Consider the following 26462-nt stretch of genomic DNA (forward strand, 5'->3'; position numbering starts at 1 on the left):
CTTGCTTGCTTTATATTCTGCAGTAGTGTAATTCAGTTTCTTATTAATATATCAGAATATTGAAATGTTTATAAGTATAGTTATTGATAATAGTGCCATCATGTGCAGTGTTTTTTTCTTTATTTTGCAATCTAATTAGCATTGATACCAAATCATCAATCTAGAGAAAATACATATCTAAAGGGTTACATTTTCTTAGTGGTCATATCTCATTTGGAGTATTGCCTTCAGTTATGTATATCAAACCTTGGAAAGGGTAGAGTGCAGTTTCCCCAGAAAAGTAATAAAGCATTGATACCTTTTCTGGGGAAATGAAAGTAATACAAGACAATTTAGCTTGTAACCCATTGAGTTTAATGGGCAGTGGGAATGATCTAATTAAGGAGTTTAAGTTATTTGCTGGGATAAAATAGACACAGATAAATGTTCACTTGGACATGGAGGCCAGTGCATAGGGTGTCATCTTAAAATTAGAGCTAGGCTCTTTAGAAATGAAATCACAAATCACTTTTCCCGCCCAGACCATAGGGGAAATGTGGAATGCATTCTCCCAAAACACTGCCAATCCTGAATCAATTGAAAATTTCAAGATTGACATAGGTGGATTTTTGATGGATATAAAAGGAACTTGATCAAAGTGGGGTAATTGGAATTGAGGTATGGAGCAGAAATGCTCTGATGGAAAGGTGGAATAGGCTCAAGAGACTAAATGGAGCCCCCTCCCAACTGTGCTATTCACTTGCATTAAATTCTTTTGATGTTGTAAAAATGACACCTGAACATTAGATCAAGAAGATCTTTCCTGAAATGAGGAAGATGCATACTTGTTGTAAATGAGCAGTGCTGCACATTTCTACACGCTCCCTCTTTTGCACCTGAGATAAGGAAGGACACCTGTTCCACTTGAACCAGGGCCCTACTTAATTATTAAAGTTGCATTCCAGTGACAGATTTTGGTAGCCCATGTCATTATAATTAGAAGCCGTCTATGGACCACATTGTCTTCATTAGGCAACAGCATTGACCACAGGAAGCCAAGGTAAGTTTTTTCTGCATTACCTTTTGCCAAATTAACATCCCAAAATACAGTTTGGTTTTCTAGCCAAACTTTAGTGCCAAATGTACATTCGGTTGCAAAGATATTGACAGTAAAATCAGATGTTATGCAAAGCCTCAACATCTTACAAAAAACAAACTGCTGGAGAACTCAGTCAGTCAGGCAGCATCTATAGAAGGAAATCGACAGTCAACAGTTCAGGTCAAGACCCTTCATCTGGAAGTCTACAAGAAGTCCTTGACTCCTGTAGATTTGTTGCAGTCCAGCAGCAAGCTTGCTGGAGGTGAGCTGCAGCATTACGGCAAGAAAGATTATGGAAAGTAGTGGAATGCTTGACACTGGTCTCACTGAGATTGGGTGTGTTGTGGACCAATTGGTTCACATATGTAATTATAATGGATTAATCAATGACTTAATAGGAGAAGCTAAATATATTCAAATTTTCATCAAAGAAGTTTTGCTCATTTTCAATTAAGATTCCAGGTAGGCATCTGCTAATAAATCGAATATTGAACATACAGTACAATAAATCATCATCCTAATGTTTGGGATTGTAGCTATCTTATTGTTCATTTTGACCTCATTCATGAGGTTAAAAAAGATTAAATTTTATAGATGCACAGTTTGCAAACCACCAGTGTGATGTCATTAGTCATCAGTCATCATCTGATCAGGTTAAAAATCAAAAATACCAATATTAGTTGTACCAACTTGATCCCACCTTTCAATTTGTTAAAATAAGGATAATCTTAAAATATTTGAATTTCTTTTGGTGCTGCTATTAAATCTGCTATGGCATATTGATTAACAGATCCAACGGTTGAGGTAGTAAGCGAAATGGAAGATATTACTAGAGAGGAACATGACACAGCAGAGTTTATCTGTCAGTACTCCAGACCAGTCAAAGCTTTGTGGAGAAGAAATGACAAAGAGATTCAGCCTGATGGTCATCACATAATTATTGACCAAGACTGGAATGTAGCAAAACTGAAAATCTGTGAAGTCACCCCAGCGGACAGTGGGATGTATACTTGTGAAGCAGCTGGAACAAAGGTTACTGCAGTGCTCAGTGTTCTAGGTGAGCCTGGAAGAAATATAATGCTTCCCACAATATAGTGCATATTTGCTAAATTTTAACATAATTTTAAAATTACATTAACAAATTATAGAAGGATAATTATTAATGGAAAATTTACAATGATGGACTTCTAAAAACTAGCCTTGGAATCATTTAACCACAAGCTATTAATTAATCAATCTCATCCTCTCACTAATTCTTCAACCATTCATTGAGGTTTGGTTCTAACCCACCACCAGCCTTCATCTAGATTTCTTAATCTATAAAATTACTGATGATCATGATTATTTTACCAGCTGGAAAATGCACAATGCTTATTCCTTTTTTTGCTATATTTTTTAAAATCCATCTTAACACTGAGCTGTGCAAGTTTACCTTCTGATAATCATCCTTTATATTTTCAGTTTCCAACAGAGAAGAACATCCAGAATGACTTTTCTAAAGAGAATAAATTATAAATAAAAAGTAAAGAATGCATGGGTATGCCAGTTTAGTAATGAAATGTTTTACAAGACAGGTGACATGAATTTCTGAAGCTGATGTATTTGAAGAAGATCAGGATGGAACTGCTGACTCATTGATAATGCATACCTACCACAGGACATTAGAGCAGATTGCTGCCAAGCAGTATAAATTATAATTATGGAACCTATGGTACATATAGAGGTGATTCATCCTATTGTGCATGCTGGTCATGAATGGAACTATGCAGATTACTCCAGATCCCCAAGTCTCTTGATCTCTCTCCCTTTCTCGCTTGACCTTTTCATTTCCAATTGCCAATGAGACATCAACCGCCTTGACTGCTCCACTCCCCTTACCTACTCCAACCTCATTCCCTCTGAACATGCAGCTCTCCCCACACACCACACCAATCCTAATCTCATCATCAAACCCATAGATAAAGGTGGTGCCATTGTGGTCTGCCACTGGGCAGAGGCTAGACGGCTCCTCATACAAAACTGGACCATGACCCCACCAATGAACACCAGGCCACTGTCTCCCAGACTTTCATGGATCTCATCACATCAGGAGATCTCTCCTCCACAGCAGTGCCCCAATCCGGCACTGCCTGCTTCTATCTCTTACGCAAGATCCACAAGCAGGACTGTCCTGGTAGGACCATTGTTTCTGCCTACTCTTGCCCCACTGAACTTATTTCCCAATACCCAGACTCTATCTTGTCCCGCGCCTCATCCAGTCCCTTCCCACCTACATTCAGGACAACTTGCATGCTCTCCACTATTTTAACAACTTCCCATACTCAGCCCCCCACCACCTCATCTTTATCATGGATGTGCTTCCATTCCCTATCAGGAAGGTGTTAGGCCTCTCAGTTTCTTTCTTGAACATAGATCCAACCAGTTCCCCTGTACTAACACTCTCTTCGCCTTGCAGAACTTGTGCTGACCTTAATAACTAACCCTTTGATTCCTCTCATTTTCTACAAATCAAAGATGTAGCCATGAGCACTCACATGGCGCTGAGCTACACCTGCCTTTTCATTGGCTGCATGAAGCAGTCTTTGTTCCAAACCTACTCTGGCATCACTTCCCAAATCTTTCTCAGCTACGTTGACGATCACATTGGCGCTGTATTCTGCACCTGTGCAGAACTAGTCAATGTCATCAACTTTGCTAATAACTTCTATACTGCCCTCAAATTCATTTGGACTATTTCTGACTTTCTTGACCTCTCTATCTCCATCTCAGGAGACAAAATATCCACTAGCATTTACTACAAACCCACTGACTCTCACAGCTACCTGGACTATTCCTCCACCCTGTCTCAGTTTCTCCATCTCCATCACATGTTCTTGTGATGATATTCCAGGGCATCTGAGGTGTCCTCTTTTTCAGGAAATGTAACTTCACACCCCACTCTGGTTGATGGAGCCCTCACCCACATCACCTCTATTTCCTGCATTTCCAAGAGTAGACTAGGTGACTGTTTTGCTAAGCACCTCTGCTCTGTTCACATTGGCCATCTTAAACTCCCAGATGCATGCCATTTCAACTCCCCTTTTCACTCCCACACTGACCTGTCTCTCCTTGGCCTTTACTACCAGGGCAAGGCTAAATGCAAACTAGAACAGTACCACATATTCTGCCTTGGTAGTCTACAACCCAAGGGTATGAACATTGAATTTTCCAATGTAGGTAACCCGCACCCATGTTCCTTTCCCTCTTCTGATCTACCCAGGTTCTTTCAACCCCCCTTCTTTCCAAATCCCCACCCCCAGCCCCATGTTACATAGTTTCTTTCCCCTCCCCCACCTGGTTCCACCTGCCCATCATCCCTCCCTTCTTTAGTTCCATTTATCACATTCCTTACTTATCAGATTCCAAAATCCGCAGTTGTTTGTTGTCTCCACTTACCGCCTTCCAGCCTCTGACTCTGCCTCCACCGTCCCCTCCATCTGTCCATCATTCCCCTCTTCACCTGGTCCTGTCTATCACTGGCCAGTGGCGGCCTCACCCGCCCCACCCACCTCTTTATACTGGCTATCTCCCCTCTACCTTCTCCATCTTGCTGTAGGGTCTCAAACTTCTGCCTCTGCAGATGCTGCCTGTCCCACTGAGTTCCTCTAGCTTTTTTTTTGCCCCAATTTTTTGCCTGTAGCATTGTAGGGTTACAGTTCTTCAAGTAATCATAGTTCTTTTTAACTATGGAGAGGGGTGTTTTCTCTACTGCATTTTGGAGCAGAGGTTTCTAGATCCATACTACTTCGCAGATAAAACGCACTTTTTTCAATCTGCTCCAATCTTTCACCAAGGTAAATAGGGCTTTCCTATTTACCCCATTTAGGACTCTCATAATTTTGTTCACTCCGTTTAAAAAAAAAGTCAGAATTATACAGCACAGAAAAATGCCCTTTGGCCCATCATGTTCATTCTAAACATCAAGTACCTATCTGTACTAATCCCATTTACCGGCAGTTGGCTCATAATCTACTATGACTTTGTGATTCAAATGCTTAACCAGATGTTTCTTAAATGTTGTGAGAGTATCTGCCTCCACAACCTACTTAGGCAGCAAATTCCAGATTACAAACAGAAGCATTCTAGGTAAAAGAAATTCTTCCTCAGATCCTCAAGTCTCGCACAGATTCCCCAATATCTCTTTTTTTCCCTACATTCTCAGTCTGTAATGACGATAATTCCTAATCCTTGGCCACATTCTCATAAATAATTTCACTCCATTCCTATAGTGTAGTGACCGTAACTGTACACATCCCTCATTAGATACACAACAGTGAGCATCAATAAAGGAGAAAAATATTTCGGAAAAAATACACAATGCATTTTGCACAATGCATTTTACACAATGCATTTTGGTGCAATTTAGCGATTAAAAAGAAATAAGAAATCTCTTGGAATCCCATTAGTCTTATTTGTAAATGGTAAACAAAATCTTGTCAACTTCATGTCCAGAGTTATGACTTCTATCTGTTGGTGCTACTCACTTCATTCATAGTTTCATTAATGGAGTGAAAATCTTTATTTAATTATGTTAGAGAAAACTGTTTAGTTTTCTGACTACAGTGTCAGGATTCAGAATAGAACCCTGCCTTCAGATATATAAACCATATTTAACATAGTAATCGAATAATATAGTTTTGAAGTAGGTTATTTAGTCCATCAAATCTGTGCCAGTTCTTTCCAGTTTTCCATACCAACTCTGTTCAGTCCACTGGGGTGACCCTGAACTTCCTGTTTTATTCTCCATACCACTTCCATCTGTCTGTAGTCTCCTGCACTGTTGCAACAAGGTCCAATGTAAGCTTAAGGAACAGCACCAATTTGGCACTTTGGGGCTCAATAGCAAATTCAATAATTTCAGATAATTTCTTTATTCTGTTGTATTTGGAACTGGTAAATTCTACTGTAGCTCATCCACCTGTAATATTAACTTAGTTTTTCTCTAACCACAGACAATGCCTCCTGCGCATTTGCAGCATCCTTCTGGTTTCAGGTTCAATAACAGATCTGACCTGCACTTCACAGTTTTAATGTGTTCTCTTGTTTGTTTTCTCTCTCCTTCTCTCTCCAACTGTCTTCATTAATCTGTTAACCAGACAGCTCTGGAAACATTCAATTCATCTGGGCAATACTGGCCTTACCCCATCAGAGAGATTTCCTTTGTCCTCTTCATCCTTCCCCCTTCACAACTTAAAACTAACTTGTTTCTTTCAGCATTTCACAGGGACCATTCCCTTTGTGACTCTGTGGTCCATTCTTCCATTCCCATCAACCATTCCCTTAGGGTGCTTTCTCTTTCAACCACAGGTGATGCAACATTTGTTCTTTCATCTCTCCCCTTCCCACCATCCTATGATCTAAACAGTCTTTCCAGGTGAAGCAGCGATTCACTTGCACTTCTTCCAATCTGGTGTGCTGCATTCAGTGTTCAAAATGTCCTCTCCTCGACGTTGCAGAAACCAAACACAAATTAGGTGAGACTGGAGAAACAAAGGACCTAATTTAGAATCTAGATTAGGTGAGCACTTTGTAGAGCATCTGCATTCAGTCCACAGGAGCAATCCTGAGCTTATCTTTGCCTAGCACTTTAATTTTCTCTCCCACTCCCACTCTGACCTGTTGGTCTGCGGCCTCATGCCCTGTTACAATGAGGCCCAATACAAGCTAGAGTAACAACATCTTCTGTCCAGACATGTTGCAGCTTTCCAGACTTAATATCGAATTCTACAATTTCAGGAACTTGATTTCTCTATCTGTATCAGTCACCCATCTGTGATATTGGCACAGTTTGTTTGTTTTCCCCCTCCTGTCTTCTGGGAGCTGAGTTACTGGGCATGCCTTCCTGCTCTATATTTCACAACTCCTACATTCTTTTGTCATATTCTTACCCTCTAATTGCTCCCATTCACTATATATATATATATATATATATATATATATATATATATATATATATATATATATATATATAAAAATATAGAATATAACTTGAATGAAAATGTAGGTGGTCTGATTATTAAGTTTGCAGACCACACAAGTTGGTATTGGTTTATTATTGTCACTTGTACTGAGGTACAGTAAAAAACTTGTCTTACAAACCAATCTTACAGGTCAATTCATTACATGGTGCAGTTACATTAAGTTAGTACAGAGTGTATTGATGTAGTACAGCAAAAAAAATAATAACAGTACAGAGTAAAGTGTCACAGCTACAGAGAAAGTTCAGTGCAATAAGGTGCAAGGTCACAACAAGGTAGATCGTGAGGTCATAGGTTATAGTCCATCTTGTTGTACAAGGGAACTGTTCAATAGTATTATCACAGTGGGGTAGAAGCTATCCTTAAGTCTGGTGCTACGTGCCCTCAGGCTCCTGTATCTTCTACCCGATGGAAGAGGAGAGAAGAGAGAATGTCCCAGGTGGGTGGGGTCTTTGATTATGCTGGCTGCTACACCAAGACAACGAGAGGTAAAGTCCAAGGAGGGGAGACTGGTGACTGTAATGTGCTGGGCTGTGTCCACAACTCTCTGCAGCTTCTTGCCATACCAAGCCATGATACATCCTGATAGGATGCTTTCTATGGTGCATCGGTAAAAGTTGGTGAGAGTCAAAGGGGACAAACCAAACTTCTTTAGCCTCTTGAGGAAGTAGAGGCGCTGGTGAGCTTTCTTGGCCATGGGTTCCATGTGGTTTGTCCAGGACAGGTTGTTGGTGATGTTCACTCCCAGGAACTTGAAGCTCTCAACCCTCTCGACCTCAGCACTATTGATGTAGACAGGTGCATGTACACCACCCCCTTTCCTGAAGTCAATGACCAGCTCTTTAGTTTTGTTGACATTGAGGAAAAGGTTGTTGTCATGACACCATTCCACTAAGCTCTCTACCTCCTTCCTGTACTCTGACTCACCACTGTTTGAGATACGGCCTACGACGGTGGTATCATCTGCAAACTTGTAGATGGAGTTAGAGCAGAATCTGGCCACACAGTCATGAGTGTATAGGGAGTAGAGTAGAGGGCTGAGGACGCAGCCTTGACATGCACTAGTGTGGAGAATAATTGTGCCAGAGGAATTGCTGCCTATCCTCACTGATTGCGGTCTGTTTGTTAGAAAGTCAAGGATCCAGTTGCAGAGGGAGATGTTGAGTCCTAGGTCTCGGAGTTTGGTGACAAGCTTGCTTGGTATTATTGTATTGAAGGCAGAGCTGTAGTCAATAAACAATAGTCTAACATAAGTGTCTTTACTGTCTAGATGCTCCAGAGCTGAGTGTAGGGCCAGGGAGTTGGCATCCGCTGTAGACCTGTTTCGGCGATAGGTGAATTGCAATGGGTCTAGATTGTCTGGTAGGCTGGAGTTGATGTGTGCCATGACCAACCTCTCAAAGCACTTCATGATGGTGAATGTCAGAGCCACTGGTCGGTAGTCATTGAGGCATGTTAACTTGCTCTTCTTTGGTACCGGAATGATAGTGTCCTTCTTAAAACAGGAGGGAACCTGAGATTGAAGCAGGGAGAGGTTGAATATGTCCGCAAATACTTCTGCCAGCTGATCAGCACAAGATCTGAGCACGCGGCCTGGGACACCATCTGGGCCAGGTGCTTTCCTCATGCTCACTCTTCAGAAGACTGATTTTATGTCCTCCACTGTGATCACAGGTTCAGCAGACAGACTTGTGGATAATGAGGAAGGTTGTCAAGATATGAGGAATATAGATCAGTTGGAAATTTGGGCAGGGAAATGGCAGAAGTTGTTTAATCCAGACAAATATGAGGTAATGCATTTTGGGAGGTCAAATGCAAGAATATACAGTAAATGGTAGAACAGAGGGATATTGGGGTGTAAGTTCATAGCTCTGTGAAAGTGGTAACACAAATGGATAAGGTGGTAAAGAAGGTGTATAGCTTGCTTTCATCAGTTGAGGCATTCAGTATAAAAGTTGGGAAGTCATTTTGCAGCTGCAAAAAACTTTGGGTAAGCCAGATTTAGAGTATTGTATGCAGTTCTGGTTGCCACATTACAGGAAGAATGTGGTAGTTTTGGAGAGGTGCAGAAGAGGTTCACCAGGATGTTGCCTGAATTGGAATGTATTAGCTATAAGGAGGGGTTGGACAACTTGGGTTGTTTACTCTGAAGTAATGGAGGCTGAGGGCATAGAACGTGGAATAATACACACAGAAACAGAGCCTTTGGGCCATGATATCTGTGCTGGCCATGCTGCCAATTTAAACTAATCCCATCTGCCTACACGTGGTTTATATTTCTCCATTCTCTACCTGTTCATGTGCCTGTCTAAATGCTTCTTAAAAGTTGCTGTTATAACTGCTTCCATCCCCTCCCCTGGCATTACCTTCCAGGCACCTATCTTTTAAATCTCCTTTAAACTTCCCCCTCTTACCTTAAACCTATGTCCTCTAGTATTTGATATTTCCATTTTGGGAAAAACACTCTGACTATCTGCCTTATCTATACCCCTATAATTTTATATACTTCCATCAGGTTGCCCCACAGCCTCTGACGCTCCAGAGAAAATAATCCAAGTTTATCTAACCTCTCCTTATAGCTAATACTCTCTAATCCAGGCAACATCTTGGTGAACCTCTTCTGCACCGTCTCCAAAGCCTCCATATCATTCCTGTCATCATACATGATGAAGTGATCATCCACCATCATGAAGTGCTTCGAGAGGTTGGCCATGGCATGCATTAACTCCAGCCTCCCAGACAACCTGGGTCCACTGCAATCTGTCTACCGCCAAAACAGGTCTACAGTGGATGCCATCTCCCCAGCCCTATACTCATCTCTGGAACATCTGGACAGTAAAGACACCTACGTTAGGCTATTGTTTATTGACTACAGCTCCACCTTCAATACTATAATTCCAACCAAACACATCACCAAACTCCGAAACCTGGGACTCAACACCTCCCTCTGCAACTGGATCCTTGACTTTCTGACCAACAGACCGCAATCAGTGAGGAGAGGCAGCAACGCCTCCAGCACGATTATTCTCAACACTGGTGCCCCACAAGGCTGCATCCTCAGCCCTCCACTCTACTCCCTATATACTCATGACTGTGTGGCCAGATTCTGTTCTAACTCTATCTACAAGTTTGTAGATGATACCTCTGTAGTAGGTCATATCTCAAATAATGATGAGTCGGAGTACAGGAAGGAGATAGAGCTAAGTGACATGTTGTCGTGACAACAACCTTTTCCCTCGATGTCAGAAAAACAAAAGATCTGGTCATTGACTTCAGGAAGGGGGGCAGTGTACATGCACCTGTCCACATTAATGGTGCTGAGGTCGAGAGGATTGAGAGCTTCAAGTTGCTAGGAGTGAACATCACCATTAGCCTGTCCTGGTCCAACCACATAGACGCCACGGCCAAGAAAGCTCCCCAGCGCCTCTACTTCCTCAGGAGGCTAAAGAAATTTGGCATGTCCCTGTTGACCCTCACCAACTTTTATCAATGCACCATAGAAAGCAACCTATCAGCATACATCACAGCTTGGTATGGCAACTAATGGGCCCGGGACCACAAGAAACTGCAGAGAGTTGTGGACACAGCCCAGTGCATCGTGGAAACCAACCTCCCCTCCATGAACTCTGTCTATACCTCTTGCTGCCTTGGTGAAGCAGTCAACATAATCAAAGACCCCACCCACCCAGGTCATTCTCTCTTCTCTCCTCTCCATCAGGCAGAAGATCCAGGAGCCTGAGGGCACATACCACCAGGCTCAAGGACAGCTTCTATCCCACGGTGATGACTATTGAAGGGTTCCCTTATATGATGAAATGGACTCTAGGCCTTATTTGACCTTGCACCTTATTGTCTACCTACAAGGCACTTCCCTGTAGCTGTGACACTTTACTCTGTATTCTGTTATTGTTTTTACTGTACTGTACTACCTTAATGCACTCTGTACTACCTCAGTGCACTGTGTAATGAATTGATCTGTACGAACGGTATGCAAGATAAGTTTTTCACTGTACCTCAGTACAAGTGATAATAATAAACCAATACCAATTATGCGGCAACCAGAATTGCACGCAATACTCCAAATGTGGCCTAACCAAAGTTTTATAAAGCTGCCACATTGTTTCTTGACTACTATACTCATTGCCCCAACTGATGAAGGGAAGTATGCTTTATGACTTCTTTACCACCTATATACTTACGTTGCCACTTTCAGGGAACTATGGATTTGCACCCCGACATCACTGCTCCTAAGGGTCCTGCCATTAACTGTGTACTACATTTGACCTCCCAAAGTGCAACATATCACACTTTCCTGGATTAAACTCCCCCTCTGCCATTTCTCCACCCATATTTCCAACTGTACTGTTCTGTTATTCCCATGGTCACCCAGTTTCACTCTATCAGAGACATCCCCACTCCCCACACTCCGTGCAGTTTAACAAACTTCTTTTGTCTTCTTCCAACTATAATGAATGGTCTTTAACCTGAAACATTAGATTTGTTTCTCTTTCCACAGATGCAGCCTGAATGACTGGGTATTTCCAGCAATTTCTGTTTTAGATTTCCAGCTTCTGCATTTTTATTTTTATTTTTATTTTCACTAACTTGTTTTCTCACTTTCCAGGTTTAGTTAAAGGGTCTTTAACCTGACACGTAAACTGTTTCACTTTCTAGAGATACCGGCAGCCCTTTTTTGACTTCTAAATTGCATAAATATTTTTTTCTTTAAGAATCATTTTATGCTTACCAATAACCTCTTGTAACAATGGTTGAGAAACATCCAGTGCTCTTCCTCAGCTGTCATCCATGGTTCTTCACCAAGTACTATGAAGTTAGGGGCTGGGCACTTGGTAATGACGGCCACAAGGGTGAGGCTGTTTTGACCTTCTCACACCTAGACTGGTAGAGGTACTTGGAGTAGGTTCTACCAGTCCACCAACAGCCCTTCACCAGCGAGTTGGGCTGACCCCCAAAATCCTTGTTGGCAGTGCACCATGCCCACCAGTTTTTCCGCTCTCTGACCTGGGCCAGCACATGTTCATCCCTCCACATGCTCACTGCTGGCACTGCCCCACTTATCTCTCCCCCATCTTGCTCTTTTTGGTGGGAACAAATTCAATGGATGAGGGGTGAGGAGGGCAGTATACAGCTCTGGTGGCACAAGCTAAAACAAAATTCAGACCAACATTGCGGAATTCATCATTTCCACAAAATCACAATTTGGGTATACAGAAATGAATTTCATATCCTCACAATGAGGTGAATACAAATAAACATTTGCGGTGATCCAATTCAGTAATTGGATTTGGGGTTCATTCACACCTGTAATATGATCAGTGAAGTTGGTGCTGCAAAGGAGGCTGTGAGAATTATGTGTCAACTAGGTATCCTTGGTTAGTTCATGGTAAACAATCCTGGTGTTGAAGATTAGAGTTTGGAGAGGATTATTAGTTTGGACTGGGGTCTAAAAAAATAGGAAGTTATTTTGAAAAACTTCTCTATATCAAGTGGGAAATTGATTGATAGGGAGCTGGCATAGATTTGATAGGCCAAATGGCTTCCTTCTATGTTGTAACAAGATATGAGAAACGTGAGTCCATTTATTGCCATTGAAATCAATGTCTCCACTCTGCTAGGAGATGAAACTGTTGTTTTGCAGAGGCATCCCCTAGTAGCCTTTCTGGTAACCTTTCTGCTTGTCTTGGTCCTGCTCTTCATCAGCCTGTGTCTTCAGGTCTGCATGCTGCTCTTCCTCTGACACCAGATGCTAACTTCAGACTGATAAAGCTGAAGTCTCTACAGCGACTGGAAATGAACTGCAGGGCATTCCCAGACTTGCTGCATGTACCTGAATCCATTTCCAAAAAGCCAGTGCCATTTTTCACAATTCTCGTCCTCTTATGGTTTTGTTATAGCAGTACACAGCAACAGAAGTAGATCTGGGAATTAATGTCAAGACCCAGAGATGCAAAAGGCCCAAGCATTCATCCATTTCTGCATTGCTGGCTGTGGAAAATATCTGGCAGTCTGACCTCCCTGCGGATGTATGTGTTATATGTGCCTTTGAATATATGGTATTCACTATCAGAAAAATCTGATGATCCAGAACTCCCTTTTCATATGTCATGGGTATTGGTGCTGGGTTCTCTGTTGTTTGTCATATAAATGATTTGGATGAGAATATGGGTGGCATGATTAGTTTGTGGATAACACCAAAATTGGAGGACAGTGACAAAGATTGTCTAAGATTACAACAGGATCTAAATCAATTCAGAAAGTGGGCAAAGGAATGGCAGATGGAACTTAACATGGACAAGTACAAAGTGATGCATTTTGGGAAGTTCAACCAAGGCAGGACTTGCACAGTAAATGATAGGGCACTGGAGAGTATTGTAGAATAGAGAGACCGAGGGGTACAAGTACATAGTTCCATGATAGTGGCAACACAGGTAGACGTTGGTGGGGAAGGCTTATAGCATGTTTACCTTCATCAGATGGGGTATTAAGTATAAGTGTTGGGACATCATGTTACAGCTGTACAAGATGTTGGTGATGCTGCATCTGGAATATTGTGTATAGTTCTAGTTGCAGTACTTTAGGAAGTATGTGACTAAGTTAGAGTGCAGAAAAACTTCACAAGGATGTTGCTGGAACTGGAGGTCTTGAGTTATAATGAGAGACTGGATAGGCTGGGATTGTTTTTCCTGGAGCAAAGGGGGCTAAGGGGTGATTTATAGAAGTTTATAAAACCATGGGGAGCATAGGTAGGGTGGATAGTCATAAGCCTTTATCCCAGGTTAGGGAAGACTAAAACTAGAGAGCATAGTCTTCAGGTTAGAGGGTAAAGAGCAAGTTTTTCATAGAGATGGTGGTGCATATATGGAACAAGTTGCAAGAGGAAGTGGAAGAGGCAGGTTTAATTGACATTTGGACTAGTGCATGGATAGGAAGAGAGACTGATATGGGCTGAATGCAGGCAAATAGGACTAACTTAGGTAGGCATCTTGGTTGGCATGGATGAGTTGAGCTGAAGGGCCTGTTTGCATGCTGTATAACTCTGTGATTCTGTAACCACAGGCTCATTTAGGTAATGGAAATCTATTCCTTTGAGGAGAAAGTCTAGTTACAGTCATAGAATCGTACAGCATAGAAACAGGCCCTTAAGCCCAACTGGTCCATGTTGACCAAGATGCCCCATCTAAGTTAGTCCTATTTGCCAGCATTTGGCCTATAGCCTTCTAAACCTTTCTAACTGTCATTTAAAAGTTGTTATTGTACCTGCTTCAACCATTTCCTCTGGCAGCTCATTCCACATACATACCACACTTTATGTAAATAAAAAAAAGTTGCCCCTCAAGTTCCTATTAAATCTTTCCCCTCTTATTAAAATGGGTGGCATAGTAAACAATGAAGAAGGTTATCAAAAAATTACAGGGGGATCATGATCAGCTAAGTAAGTGGGCTGAGGAATGGCAAATGGAATTTAATTCGAATAAGTGCAAGTTATTGCATTTTGGAAAATCAAATCCAGGTAGGCTTTTCACAGTGAACGGCAGGATCCTGGGGAGCGTGGGAGTGTTGCAAGATGGAGGTACCTTGGACTATAAGTATATAGTTCCCTGAAAGTGGAGACAGGGTGGTGAAGAAGGCTCTTGGCATGCTGGCCCTCATCAGTCCTGGCATTGAGTATAAAAGTTGGGAGGTCATGGTGCAGTTGTACATGATGCTGGTGAGGCCGCACTTGGAGTATTGTGTTGAGATTTGGTTGCCCTGCTGTAGGAAAGATATTATTAAGCTAGAAAGAGTGCAGAAAAGATTTAGAAGAATGTTGCCAGGACTTGAGGGACTGAGTGATAGAGAGGTTGGACAGATTTTATTCCTTGGAGCAGAGGAGACTGAGAGGTGATTTTATAGAGGCGTATAAAATCATCAGGGGCACAGATAAGGTGAATGCACTCAGTCTTTTTACTATGGTTGGGATATCAAGAACTAGACGGCATAGGTTTAAGGTGAGAGGGGAAAGATTTAATAGGAACTTGAGAGGCAACTTTTTTTTTACACAAAAGGTGGTATGTATGTGAAAAGAGCTGCCAGAGGAAGTGGTTGAGGCATGTACAATAACAACTTTTAAAAGGCGTTTGGACAGGTATGTGGATTGCAGAAGTTCAGAAGGTTATGAGCCAAATGCTGTAAAATGGGACTAGCTTGGATGGTGGATCTTGGTCAGCATGGACTAGTAGTAAGGTAGATGGACTGAAGTGTGTTTACTTAAATGCAAGAAGTGTCAGGAATAAGGGAGATGAACTGAGGGCTTGGATAAGTATGGGGGACTATGATATTGTGGCTATTACTGAGGCGTGGCTGATGTCAGGGCAGGAGTGGATATTGAATATTCCTGGTTTTCGGTGTTTTAAGAGGGATAGGGGAGAAGAGGAGGAGGGGTGGCGATACTGGTCAGGGACACTGTTACGGCTGTGGAAAGGATGGATGTTGTAGAAGGATCATCTCTAGAGTCTGTATGGGTGGAAGTAAGGAACAAGAAAGGAGCAGTTACTCTACTAGGAGTATTCTATAGGCCCCCCAGTAGCGGTAGAGATATAGAGGAGCAGATTGGCAGGAGCAAAAATAACAAGATTGTTATAATGGGAGACTTCCCAAATATAGACTGGAACCTGCTTAGTGCCAAAGGTTTAGATGGGACGGAATTTGTTAAATGTGCCCAGGAGGGATTCCTGACGCAGTATGTTGACAGGCCAACTAGAGGGAATGCCATGCTAGATCTAGTTTTAGGAAATGAACCGGGACAGGTGAAGGATCTATTGGTGGGTGAGCATTTGGGGGACAGTGACCATTGCTCCATAACCTTTAAAATTGTCATGGACAGGGACAGGTGCAGAGAGGACAAGAAGATATTTAATTGGGGAAGGGCGAACTATGAGGCTATAAGGAGAGAACTTAGGAGTGTAAAGTGGGGTGTCCTTTTTGAAGAGAAATCTACCATGGAGATGTGGTCGATGTTCAGGCATCTTATGCAGGATGTTAGGGATAAATATGTCCCGGTGAGGCAGAGAAGGAATGGCAGGGTGAAGGAGCCGTGGGTGACGAGAGAGGTTGAATGACTAGTTAGGGAGAAGAAGGTAGCATACATAAGGTATAAGCAGCAAGGTTCAGACAGGGCCTGTGAGGAATATAGAGTAGCGAGGAAGGAACTTAAGAAAGGGCTGAGGAGAGCTAGAAGGGGACATGAAAAGGCATTGGCTAGTAAGGTTATGGAAAATCCCAAGGCCTTTTTCACCTACGTGAAGGGTAGGAGGATGGCTAGGGTAAAGGTAGGTCCGATTAAAGACAAAGGTGGGAGAATGTGCCTGGAGGTGGCGGAAGTGGGAGAAGTTCTCAATGAGTACTTCTCTTTGGTATTCACCAAGGAGAGGGGTCTTGATGACGCAGAAGGGAGTGCTGGTGAGGGTAATGTTTTCGAGGTTGTAGATATCAAGAGAGAGGATGTGTTGAAGTTGTTAAATAATATCAAGACAGATAAATCTCCGGAGCCTGACGGGATTTTCCCCAGGCTGCTTCAAGAGGTGAGGGAGGAGATTGCTGAACCGCTGGTAAAGATCTTTGAGTCCTCGTTGTCTACGGGGATGGTGCCGGAGGATTGGAGGGTGGCGAATGTTGTCCCCTTGTTCAAAAAAGGTAGTAGGGATAGTCCAGGGAATTACAGACCGGTGAGCCTTACGTCTGTGGTGGGTAAGCTGTTAGAAAGGATTCTAAGGGATAGGATCTATGAACACCTGGAGAATAATAGACTGATTAGGGACAGCCAGCATGGATTTGTGAAGGGAAGATCTTGCCTCACAAGCCTGATAGCGTAGTGCGGTGGATGTTGTCTATATGGATTTTAGTAAGGCGTTTGATAAGGTACCTCATGGTAGGCTTCTTCAGAAGGTCAGAGGCCAAGGGATCCAGGGAAGCTTGGCTGTGTGGATTAGGAATTGGTTTGCCTGTAGAAAGCAAAAGGGTTGTGGTAGAAGGAGTGCCCTCGGAATGGAGGGCAGTGACTAGTGGTGTCCCGCAGGGATCGGTTCTGGGACCTCTACTTTTTGTGATATTTATAGATGACTTAGATGAGGGGGTGGAAGGCTGGGTTAGTAAGTTTGTGGACGACACTAAGATCGGCAGTGTTGTGGATAGTGTGGAGGGCTGTCTGAACTTACAGAGGGACATTGATAGGATGCAGAGCTGGGCTGGTAAGTGGCAGATGGAGTTCAATCCGGAGAAGTGTGAGGTGGTACACTTTGGGAGAACAAACTCCAGGGCAGAGTACAGGGTAAATGGCAAGGTACTTGGCAGTGTAGAGGAGAGGAGGGATCTGGGGGTTCATATTCACAATTCACTGAAAGTTGCCTCACAGGTGGATAGAGCAGTTAAGAAGGCCTATGGAATGTTAGCTTTCATAAGTCATGGGATTGAGTTTAAGAGCCGCGAAGTGATGATGCAGCTTTACAAAACTCTAGTTAGACCACACTTAGAGTACTGTGTTCAGTTTTGGTCGCCGCATTATAGGAAGGATGTGGAGGCGTTGGAGAGGGTGCAGAGAAGATGGTCCAGGATGCTGCCTGGATTAGAGTGTATGGAATATGAGGAGAGGCTTAAGGTGCTAGGGCTTTATTCACTGGAAAGGAGGAGGATGAGGGGAGACATGATATAGAGGTATATAAAATATTGAGAGGAATAGATAAGAGTAGACAGCCAGCGCCTCCTTTCCAGGGCACCAATGCTCAAGACGAGAGGGCATGGCTTTAAGGTTATGGGTGGGAGGTTCAGGGAAGATGTCAGGGGGAGGTTTTCACCCAGAGAGTGGTTGGTGCATGGAATACACTACCTGGGGTGGTGGTGGAGGCAGATACATTGGACAGGTTCAAGAGTTTGTTGGATAGGCACATGGAGGAATGTGAGATAGAGGGATATGCGGGAGGAAAGGTTTAGATAGTGTGAGGGTGGTTTGATGGATGGCACAACATGGTGGGCTGAAGGGCCTGTTTTGTGCTATATGGTTCTATGGTGGTTGGGTCAAAGGGCCTGTTTCCGTGCTGTATAACTCTATGAACCCTCACTTAATCTCTTCTGAGAAACCAGCAATATAGATAGGTACTGGTGGTTTAGTGAAGAGTGAAGAAGGTTGTCTAAGTTTACAACACAATATTGATCAACAGGGTAAGTCAGTAAAGGAATTGCAGGTGGAATTTAACTCAGACAAGTGTGAAGAGAAGCATTTTGGGAAGTTAAACCAGGGCAGGACACACACAATGAATGGAAGGGCCCTGGAGAGTGTTGTAGAAGAGAGAAGCCTAGGGAATCAAATATATGGTTTCCTGAAAGTGGCAACACAGATAGGCAGGGTGGTGAAAAAGGCATATGGCATGCTTGTCTTCATCGGCCAAGGCATGGAGTAGAAGAGTTAAGACGTCATGTTATAGCTATACAAAACATTGGTTAGGCTGCACTTGGAGTATTGTGTGGAATTCTGGTTTCCACACTACAGGAAAGATGCGATTAAGCTTGAGATGGTGCAGAAAAGATTCACGATGATGTTTCCTGGATTGAAGAGTTAAGTTAAAAGGAGAGATTGGACACGCTGGGCATCAAGGCAGAGTAATGACACACTAAGTCCTGTTATCTGAGATGCCACTTTCTCTTTACTCAGCTCCTCATCTCCACACAAATACTGTGCCTGGATGTGCTCTCTGATGTTGTGGTGAGCATCAAATGGAGATATGGCAGAGACTTGCAGTGACAATTTGTAAAGCTCCTGAGATGAGGAATTTGAGAGTCAAAGTGACCTTGACCTCAGTGGAGAATACATTCCAGGTTCAAGAGTGTGGCTAAAGGTCTTCCATTTGCATTTCATATATCTTAGTAATGATAGCGTTGTAAAATCTGAGTATGCATATACATTGGTTTTCATAGAAGTCCAAGTAAGATGTGGTATTTTTGAAGTCTTCCAATATCAGCTGTATGTGCCTTTAAATAATGGAAAGGCAAAAAAGTAACACGACATACTTTTTGTTGTAATGTAACTGTTCAGCGATAGTCATAGATCACACCCGGTGGCTTCAATTCATGCTGTTAAGGATGTAAATGGCAGGTGGGAGTGGGTGAGGGTTACATAAGTAGTGACATTATTACAGCATAAAGATGCCCAAATGTGTTACAAACTTAAAATCTTAGAGAAATCATAAGATAACTGACAAGGGAAATGGGGAAAAAATTATATGCGCAGTATTTTTCTGATGTTGGTCCTGAGGCACTTTGTTGGGCAGAGTGAAGGAAGTTTTATTCAGCACATAATCATGCTATACCTAACCTCATGTAATTCGGTGGAGGACATCTGTCATCCCTATCAGGCCCACCCCACAGTTTTAACTCTTAAATGCAGTCTGAAATGACCCAGCAAGCCACTCAGTTTAAGGACAATCAGGATTGGACAAAAAATGCTGGCCTTGCCAATGAAGCAGAGGTCCCCAAATTTTATACATGCTTGTATCCCTCATCTTGAGGAACACAAAATTGATTAAAAGGTATAGTATTAAAGGATCACAGATCATGATTTTGAAGGTCAGGCCAATGGCACCCTAACGTGTTACTCCAACACTAATGGTTTGAATTACTGTATTTCTTTTAATTAGCAAAGCAACCTGATATTCTTGAAGGACTAGAGAATGTAGATACGGTGGAAGGTGGAGAAGCTCTGTTTGAATGCTCCTTGTCTAAACCAGAAGTACATGATTATAAGTGGCTGATGGATGATGTTCCCATAACACAGTCTGAAAAACTAGAAACTGCAGTGCTCGAAGCTGGAAGACGACATATCTTACTGTTAAAGAACTTAATTCCATCTGACAGTTGTCGAGTGAGTTTCATGTCTGGAAATGCCATGTCCTCAGCATATCTAAATGTTAAAGGTAAGAAGGTTATCCATGTGGTAAACATTTTCATTGGGGGAAACTAATTATCTGAAAATTATCTTTAATAATTATATCGATAGGATATAATTATTAAATTATATTAAGAACAAAAACTGGGTTCCTTCTAAGTACAGTTGCTAAAACATTACATTGAACAACTATTTATCCTTAAGATTCCATTTCCTATAATTTGTAATTAAATAGTTTACTAATTATTCATTAACTTACTATTTTACATATTTTTCAATGAAAGTACATTTAATTTGATGTGTGTGTCTATTTCTTTATAGGATGGCATATTAGCATTTTGAACACTTTGAGAGATACTGAAGTGGTCCAAGGCAATCAGGCAGAATTTGAATGTGTATTGAGTGAAGTGGTCCCTATTACCGAAGTGAGCTGGTACCTGAATGAAACTGATATCAAAACTGATGAGCACTGGGAAACAAAGGCAGAGAGAAACACTTACAAACTCATATTGAAAAATGCCCAATTTATTCATTCCGGAGAAATAACTTTTGCTTCAAGAGATGTCATTGCATCAGCAAAAATAACAGTTATTGGTAAGATACCAGACATTGACATCAGTTAAATCATGCAAATGTAAACTTTAAACTCCTTCTTTCATTCCAGAGGTTTCTGATTTAAGTGTTTGGACTGTTTGACTCTTTAATCTGTGAGCCTCAGATCAGTTTCTGAAGCTCTCACAGTTTTGCAGCTTGTGATCCCACAGCTTTTCATCATGAAATGAGAGTGGAATTGATTTTATTCTTGTTCTCCCCTGCACCCCCCTCAAATTCTCTCTCCCATTTTTTCTCTTCTGATCACACAATTAAAATACACTTAGAGGAAAAGTACTTACCTGGGTTTTTCTTTATTAAACAAAATTAAATGTCTGAAAATGATCAAAAACTAAAAATAACAAAAGTGATGACATTTAAAAAAAAGTATTATCTTAATTATCTGAAAGAACTTGTTGACAAAGATAAATTGTCTAGACTAAGCTTAACAGTGTGCTTATTAGTGAGCTTGTATGGTGATTATTGATGATGGTAAAATATCAACAGGAAAATTTAAAAGGAGATATATTACTGTTTAATTATGTTCTTCTCTCTACACATGCAGTCAGCAGTATAAGAGACAAATAACAGATCAAGAAACAAAACAAATGAAATTGTGCTGCACAGAACAAGTAATATATGCATGAACCAGTTCTATTAAATTCCTTTGCTACAGATTTGTAATTTGTAATTGCTTAATTAAAATTCCAAACACATAATCTTCTTAGGTAATGTTGTAATACTGTGATTTCAACCCTGAAATTTCAATAGGGTTCAGAGATTTAAGCACAAAATCGAGGCAGCAGAAGTGAAATGCTGAAATATTCATGAAATCTGAAACAAAGACAGAATATGATGAAAATGCTCAGCAGGCCAGATGGCTATATCGGATGAAATATGAGGTCTTGCCTTCCCTATTAAGTAAAGTTCTCATGACATAGGAGAGGTGGGGAGTTATCCCTCATGTGTTCGCTAATATTTATTGCTCAATTAAGCACAGAAATAGATTACCTGTTAGCAAATTGCTGTTTATAAAGGTTTGCTGTGCTCAGAACGACTGCTTTGTTTCCTATATTACAACAGTGCCAACACTTGAAAAATATTTCATTAGCTGTAAAGCCATTTGGGATGACGTGACTTTGTAAAATGTCATGTATAAATACAAGTCTTAAGTTTAAATAGAAAGATAAGGCTTAGACATCGTGGACCAAGGGCTTGTTCCTATGCTGTACAACTGTGACTCTATGATGGAGCGTTTTTATTTTATTTTATCATGAAATTAAATTATTTGAAATCAACTTATGTGGTAAATATATGATGTAGATAATATTTTTAATTGCAAGATATTTTTGTAGAGGGCTTGATAATTATGGTTTATTTGCAGTTTATATCTTTTATTTATGTGTAATTATGGTTTATTTAGAAGTTGTGTCTTAAGATGTATTTATGGTAACCTTTTTTAAGATGTTTTCTATGCATGCCAAAATATGGTAGTTTCTAGATCTAGTGTAGGTGGATGAATATAATTTATTCACTTTAGCGATGACAATATTTAAATTTTGTTTTTGCACCAATTAATATACTTTTTGAATTTTACTTGTATAATTATTTCAAGAACTAAAAGTAATAATAACTCTGACTCACCTCTGTAGGTCCTCCTGATCCTCCTGAAGATCCAGAGATTGTCAGAAAGAACCACCAATCTGTCACTTTGTCTTGGTTTACGCCACTAAGTGATGGTGGCAGTGTTATACAAGGCTATCATGTTGAGATGAAACCCTCTGACAGTGACTGCTGGTTGCCATGTAACACAAAAGTAATTGAAGAGACAGAATTCACTGTTGATAATCTGATACCAGGCACTGGTTATAGATTCCGTGTTTTGGCTCTGAACCGTGCTGGTGCTGGCGAACCTGTACATTTGCCACAGACAGTTCTACTGGGTGAGAATTGCAAATACAGACTAGTTGCATGTTCTTCGTGCTTTTACAATTAACCACAAATATAACTTGGGCTCTTTTCACTGGAGTGGCAGAGGTCAATGACACTACATCAATATTGGGAAAGACAGAAAACAAGTTAGTGTTAAGTTGTAAAAAGTGCAGGGGAGAGATGGATTGGACAAAGAGAATATCTGAAAGAGTGAGGCCAGGATTTTTTTCTATAAATATTTTAATCCAAGACAGATTGCTGAGTGAATGAGCACATGTGCACATACAGGAGCAGCTTGTTGATCCATTTTGTTCACTTCATCTCTTTAAAGATACTGCCTAGCTTGTTTAAATGAAAAAAAGTAACGATTCCAATTTTGCTCGACATTATAGTTTATAGTTTGAATATTTTAGATTGAAGTATTCTTATCCCTAACCCTATTTGGGAAAATTTATATTTCATAAATGTTTGGAGAATAATGAATTACTAAATATATTGTGTATTTCCATTAATCATAGGACATAGTAGGAAAAAGGGGAGGAACAGGTCCTACGCCCATTATCTCATCGCTGCGCATGATGCCAGTCTAAACTAATCCCATCTGCCTGCATATGGTCCATTACACTCTACTCCCTGTCTGTTCATATGTCTGTCTAATGCCTCTTAAAACTTGCTATCATATGTGCTTCTACCATCATCCCTGACAGTGTGATCTAGGTCCCTACCATTTTCTGTGTAAAAATAAACTTTACTCGCACATCTCCTTTAAACTTTCCCCTCTCACTGTAAATCTATGTCCTCTCATATTTGATGTTTCCACCCTAGGAAAAAATCTCTGATTATCTACCCTCTCTATGCCTCTCATAATTGTATAAACTTCTTTCAAGTTGCCCCTCAGCCTTTGATGCTCTAGTGAAAACAATCCAAGTTAGTCCAATCTCTCATTATAACTAATACAGGTCAATGCAGGCAATATCTTAGTGAACCTCTTCTGCTTCCTCCCCAAAGTCTCCACTTCCTTCCTATAGTGTGTTGATCAGAACTGCACATATACTCCAAACGTGGCCTAGCTAAAATTTTAGACAGCTGCAACATGACTTCCCAACTTTTATCCTCTGTGCCCTGATCAATGAGGCCATACGCCGCCTTTACCATTCTATTCACTTGTGTGGCCACCTTCAGGGAGCTATGAACTTGAACCCCAAAATGCACTGTACATCAATGCTCCTAAGGGTCCTGCCATTTACTATATACTTTCCACTTGCATTTAACCTCCCAAAATGCATCACCTCACACTTGTCTGGATTAAACTCCATCTCTGCCAAAATTTAAAATTTATCTATAACTTGTTATATCATTTGACAATGTTCTTCACTATCCCAACCCCACCAATTTTCATGTTGTCTGCAGACTTACTAATCAGACTACCTACATCCAGATCATTTTATATATATGGAGGTTGCAGCACTGATCTTTACAGAACTCCACCAGTCACAGACTTGGATTGGACAGGGGTGTTAGAGAAATACCCCTCTGCCACTATCCTCTGTCTTCTATGACCAAGCCAATTTTCTATCCAAAGTTCAGCTCACCATGACTCAATTCATGCCAAGCCTCATTCGCCCATAGCTCACATTGGCTCCTGGTTAAGCAAAACTTGATTAATTTTTTTATTCTTGTCTTCTACAATCTCCTCCAACCCTAAAACCTTTGAGATACCTGCGCTCCTCTAATCCTTACTCTTTTTTCTTCTACAAATTTAACTATTCCACCACTGGTTCTATAATTTCAACTGCTTAGTTTTGGAATTCCTTCCCTAAGCCTCCCTGCCTGTCCTTAACCCTTTGACACATTAAAATTTACCTCTTTGACCAATTATAACGTTACTAGAATTGGTTTTAACAACAAAGACTGAGTTGGAGCTGTGTGTGTCATTTAAAGACACACTTCTGTTGGCCAAATGGGCAGACCACTGAAAACAGATGTTTAGATAAATTGTCTATGCTTCACATTAGCATCCTTTCCGTCTCTCCATCTATTACTGTCAATATATACTTTGATTCCTTTCTCTCGTGTGTTTATATAGAATCATAAATTTGAACATCACAGAAATGGGCCCTTCAGCCCACCACGTCATTGCTGACCATCATGTCTAATGTTACGTACCAGCGACAAAAGAAACACACCGAGTCACGTATTAGTGTTAGAAACTATTTTATTTATAACTACTTATAATAAGAAAGAAAAAAAAATAAAATTGTTAGATATTAAACTTTACCACCCCCACCCCCCGCCCAAAAACTAAACTGTGTGTGGCAAATTCCCAAACTCCAAGTCCAGGAATAGTTCTCAAAGTTCAGTTCAGCAAGCCATAAGGTGAAACATGAGCAAAGGCTTTTGCAAAACCACCGTTGACTGAAGAGAAAATGTAGAGAGAGAACAGAAAGAAATTATGAAATCCAAATGTTCCACGATGGAACCCATACGACACCTCAGTCACTGATGATCTCTACTGCTTTGTTCCGAGAATCTGCCACCCCGAAAGGCATTCGAGACGTGGCCGTCCACACACATACCTGCTTCCCTCTACAGGTTAACGATAAAGTGGACTCCACTGGATTACTCCAAAAATTCACACGTGGATTGTAGTGACAGACACAGTTATTGTTTTTCATCCATCGATACAGAGACCAGCAGGCAGGGTGTCTCTCTCCTCCACTCTCTCTCTTTTCCGACTGAACCAAAACATCAGCATGTCGTTGTCTCCTGTTGTTGTCGTAATGACGCCCCCCCCACACACACACACACACTACTGTACTATGTCTTAAAGGGACATTCACCAAATAGCAACCTAATCTGTAACACTAACAATACTAATCATACTTGTCTGCATTAATACTATATCCATCTAAGTCTTGTTCATTCAACCACCTGTCCAGATGCCGCTTAAATGTTGTTACTATTCCTGCCTCCACCACCACCTCTGGCAGCTCATTTCAGACACCAAGTACTCTTTATTTACCCCTCGGATCCCCTTTAAACCTCCTCACCTTAAACCTATGCCACCTATCACGTCACCTCTCAACCTCCTTTGCTCCAGGGAAACCAGACCCAGCCTATATAATCTCTCCTTATAACTCAAGCCTTCCAACCCAGGCAACATCCTTGTGAATCTTTTCTGTCCCTCTATATCTTTCTTGTGGTGCTGCGACCAGAACTGCACACAATACTCCAAGTGCAGCCTAACCAACATTTTGTACAACTGTATCATGATGCCCCAACTCTTGTACTCACAACTAAGAAATAGAAGCAGCTGTTTGAACTAGCTCCACTACTGAGTAAGCTGATTCTCTGCCTGTTCCACTTTTTCACCTGATCCCAATATTCCTTGATTACCAAATATTTTGATTTCATATTCATGAACATTCTCGATGACAAATAATCCACAGCAACTGGGTAGAAGCTGCTAAGGATTCATAATATCTGAATAAAGAGTCTCTCCTGATCTCAGTCATATTTTATGAACCATCCTTATGGTTCGGCTTAAATGCAGCAGGCCAATTTAAGGAGAGCAGTACATCAATTACTTCCTGTGCTAAATTGGCACAGGAAGTAATTGGCTTATTGCTCTCCTTAAGATCCCACTGTGAGATGCAGTCTGGCATGGGGTTCAGACCACCTAACACTGGCCTGGATTTTTTTCTTGTCCTATAGAAAAATGAGGACAGGGATATTTTTGTGAAGCACTGCTGGGGTGGGGATGTGGAGCAGTAGCACATGTATATGAATGGAGTAAATGGAAACTCAAACATTTCAGGAATCTAGAGGTCATAGAGTCATACAGCACGGAAATAGGCCCTTTGGCCCAACTAGTCCATGCCGACTAAAATTCCCATCTAAGCTAGTCCTA

At 41.3% G+C, this 26462-nt stretch overlaps 1 protein-coding gene across 1 annotated transcript in view; it reads left to right on the forward strand.

Moving 5' to 3' along the window:
* LOC127570499 (obscurin-like) overlaps positions 1-26462 on the forward strand; it is a 465385-nt gene that overhangs the window by 283079 nt on the left and 155844 nt on the right. Inside the window, exons 59-61 of the mRNA XM_052016136.1 lie at positions 19782-20057; positions 20351-20623; positions 22273-22563. Coding sequence (XP_051872096.1) covers positions 19782-20057; positions 20351-20623; positions 22273-22563 — 840 coding nt within the window. The remainder of the gene's footprint in view (positions 1-19781; positions 20058-20350; positions 20624-22272; positions 22564-26462) is intronic.

Source organism: Pristis pectinata, chromosome 5 (genome assembly GCF_009764475.1).
Source record: "Pristis pectinata isolate sPriPec2 chromosome 5, sPriPec2.1.pri, whole genome shotgun sequence".
Taxonomy (NCBI): domain Eukaryota; kingdom Metazoa; phylum Chordata; class Chondrichthyes; order Rhinopristiformes; family Pristidae; genus Pristis; species Pristis pectinata.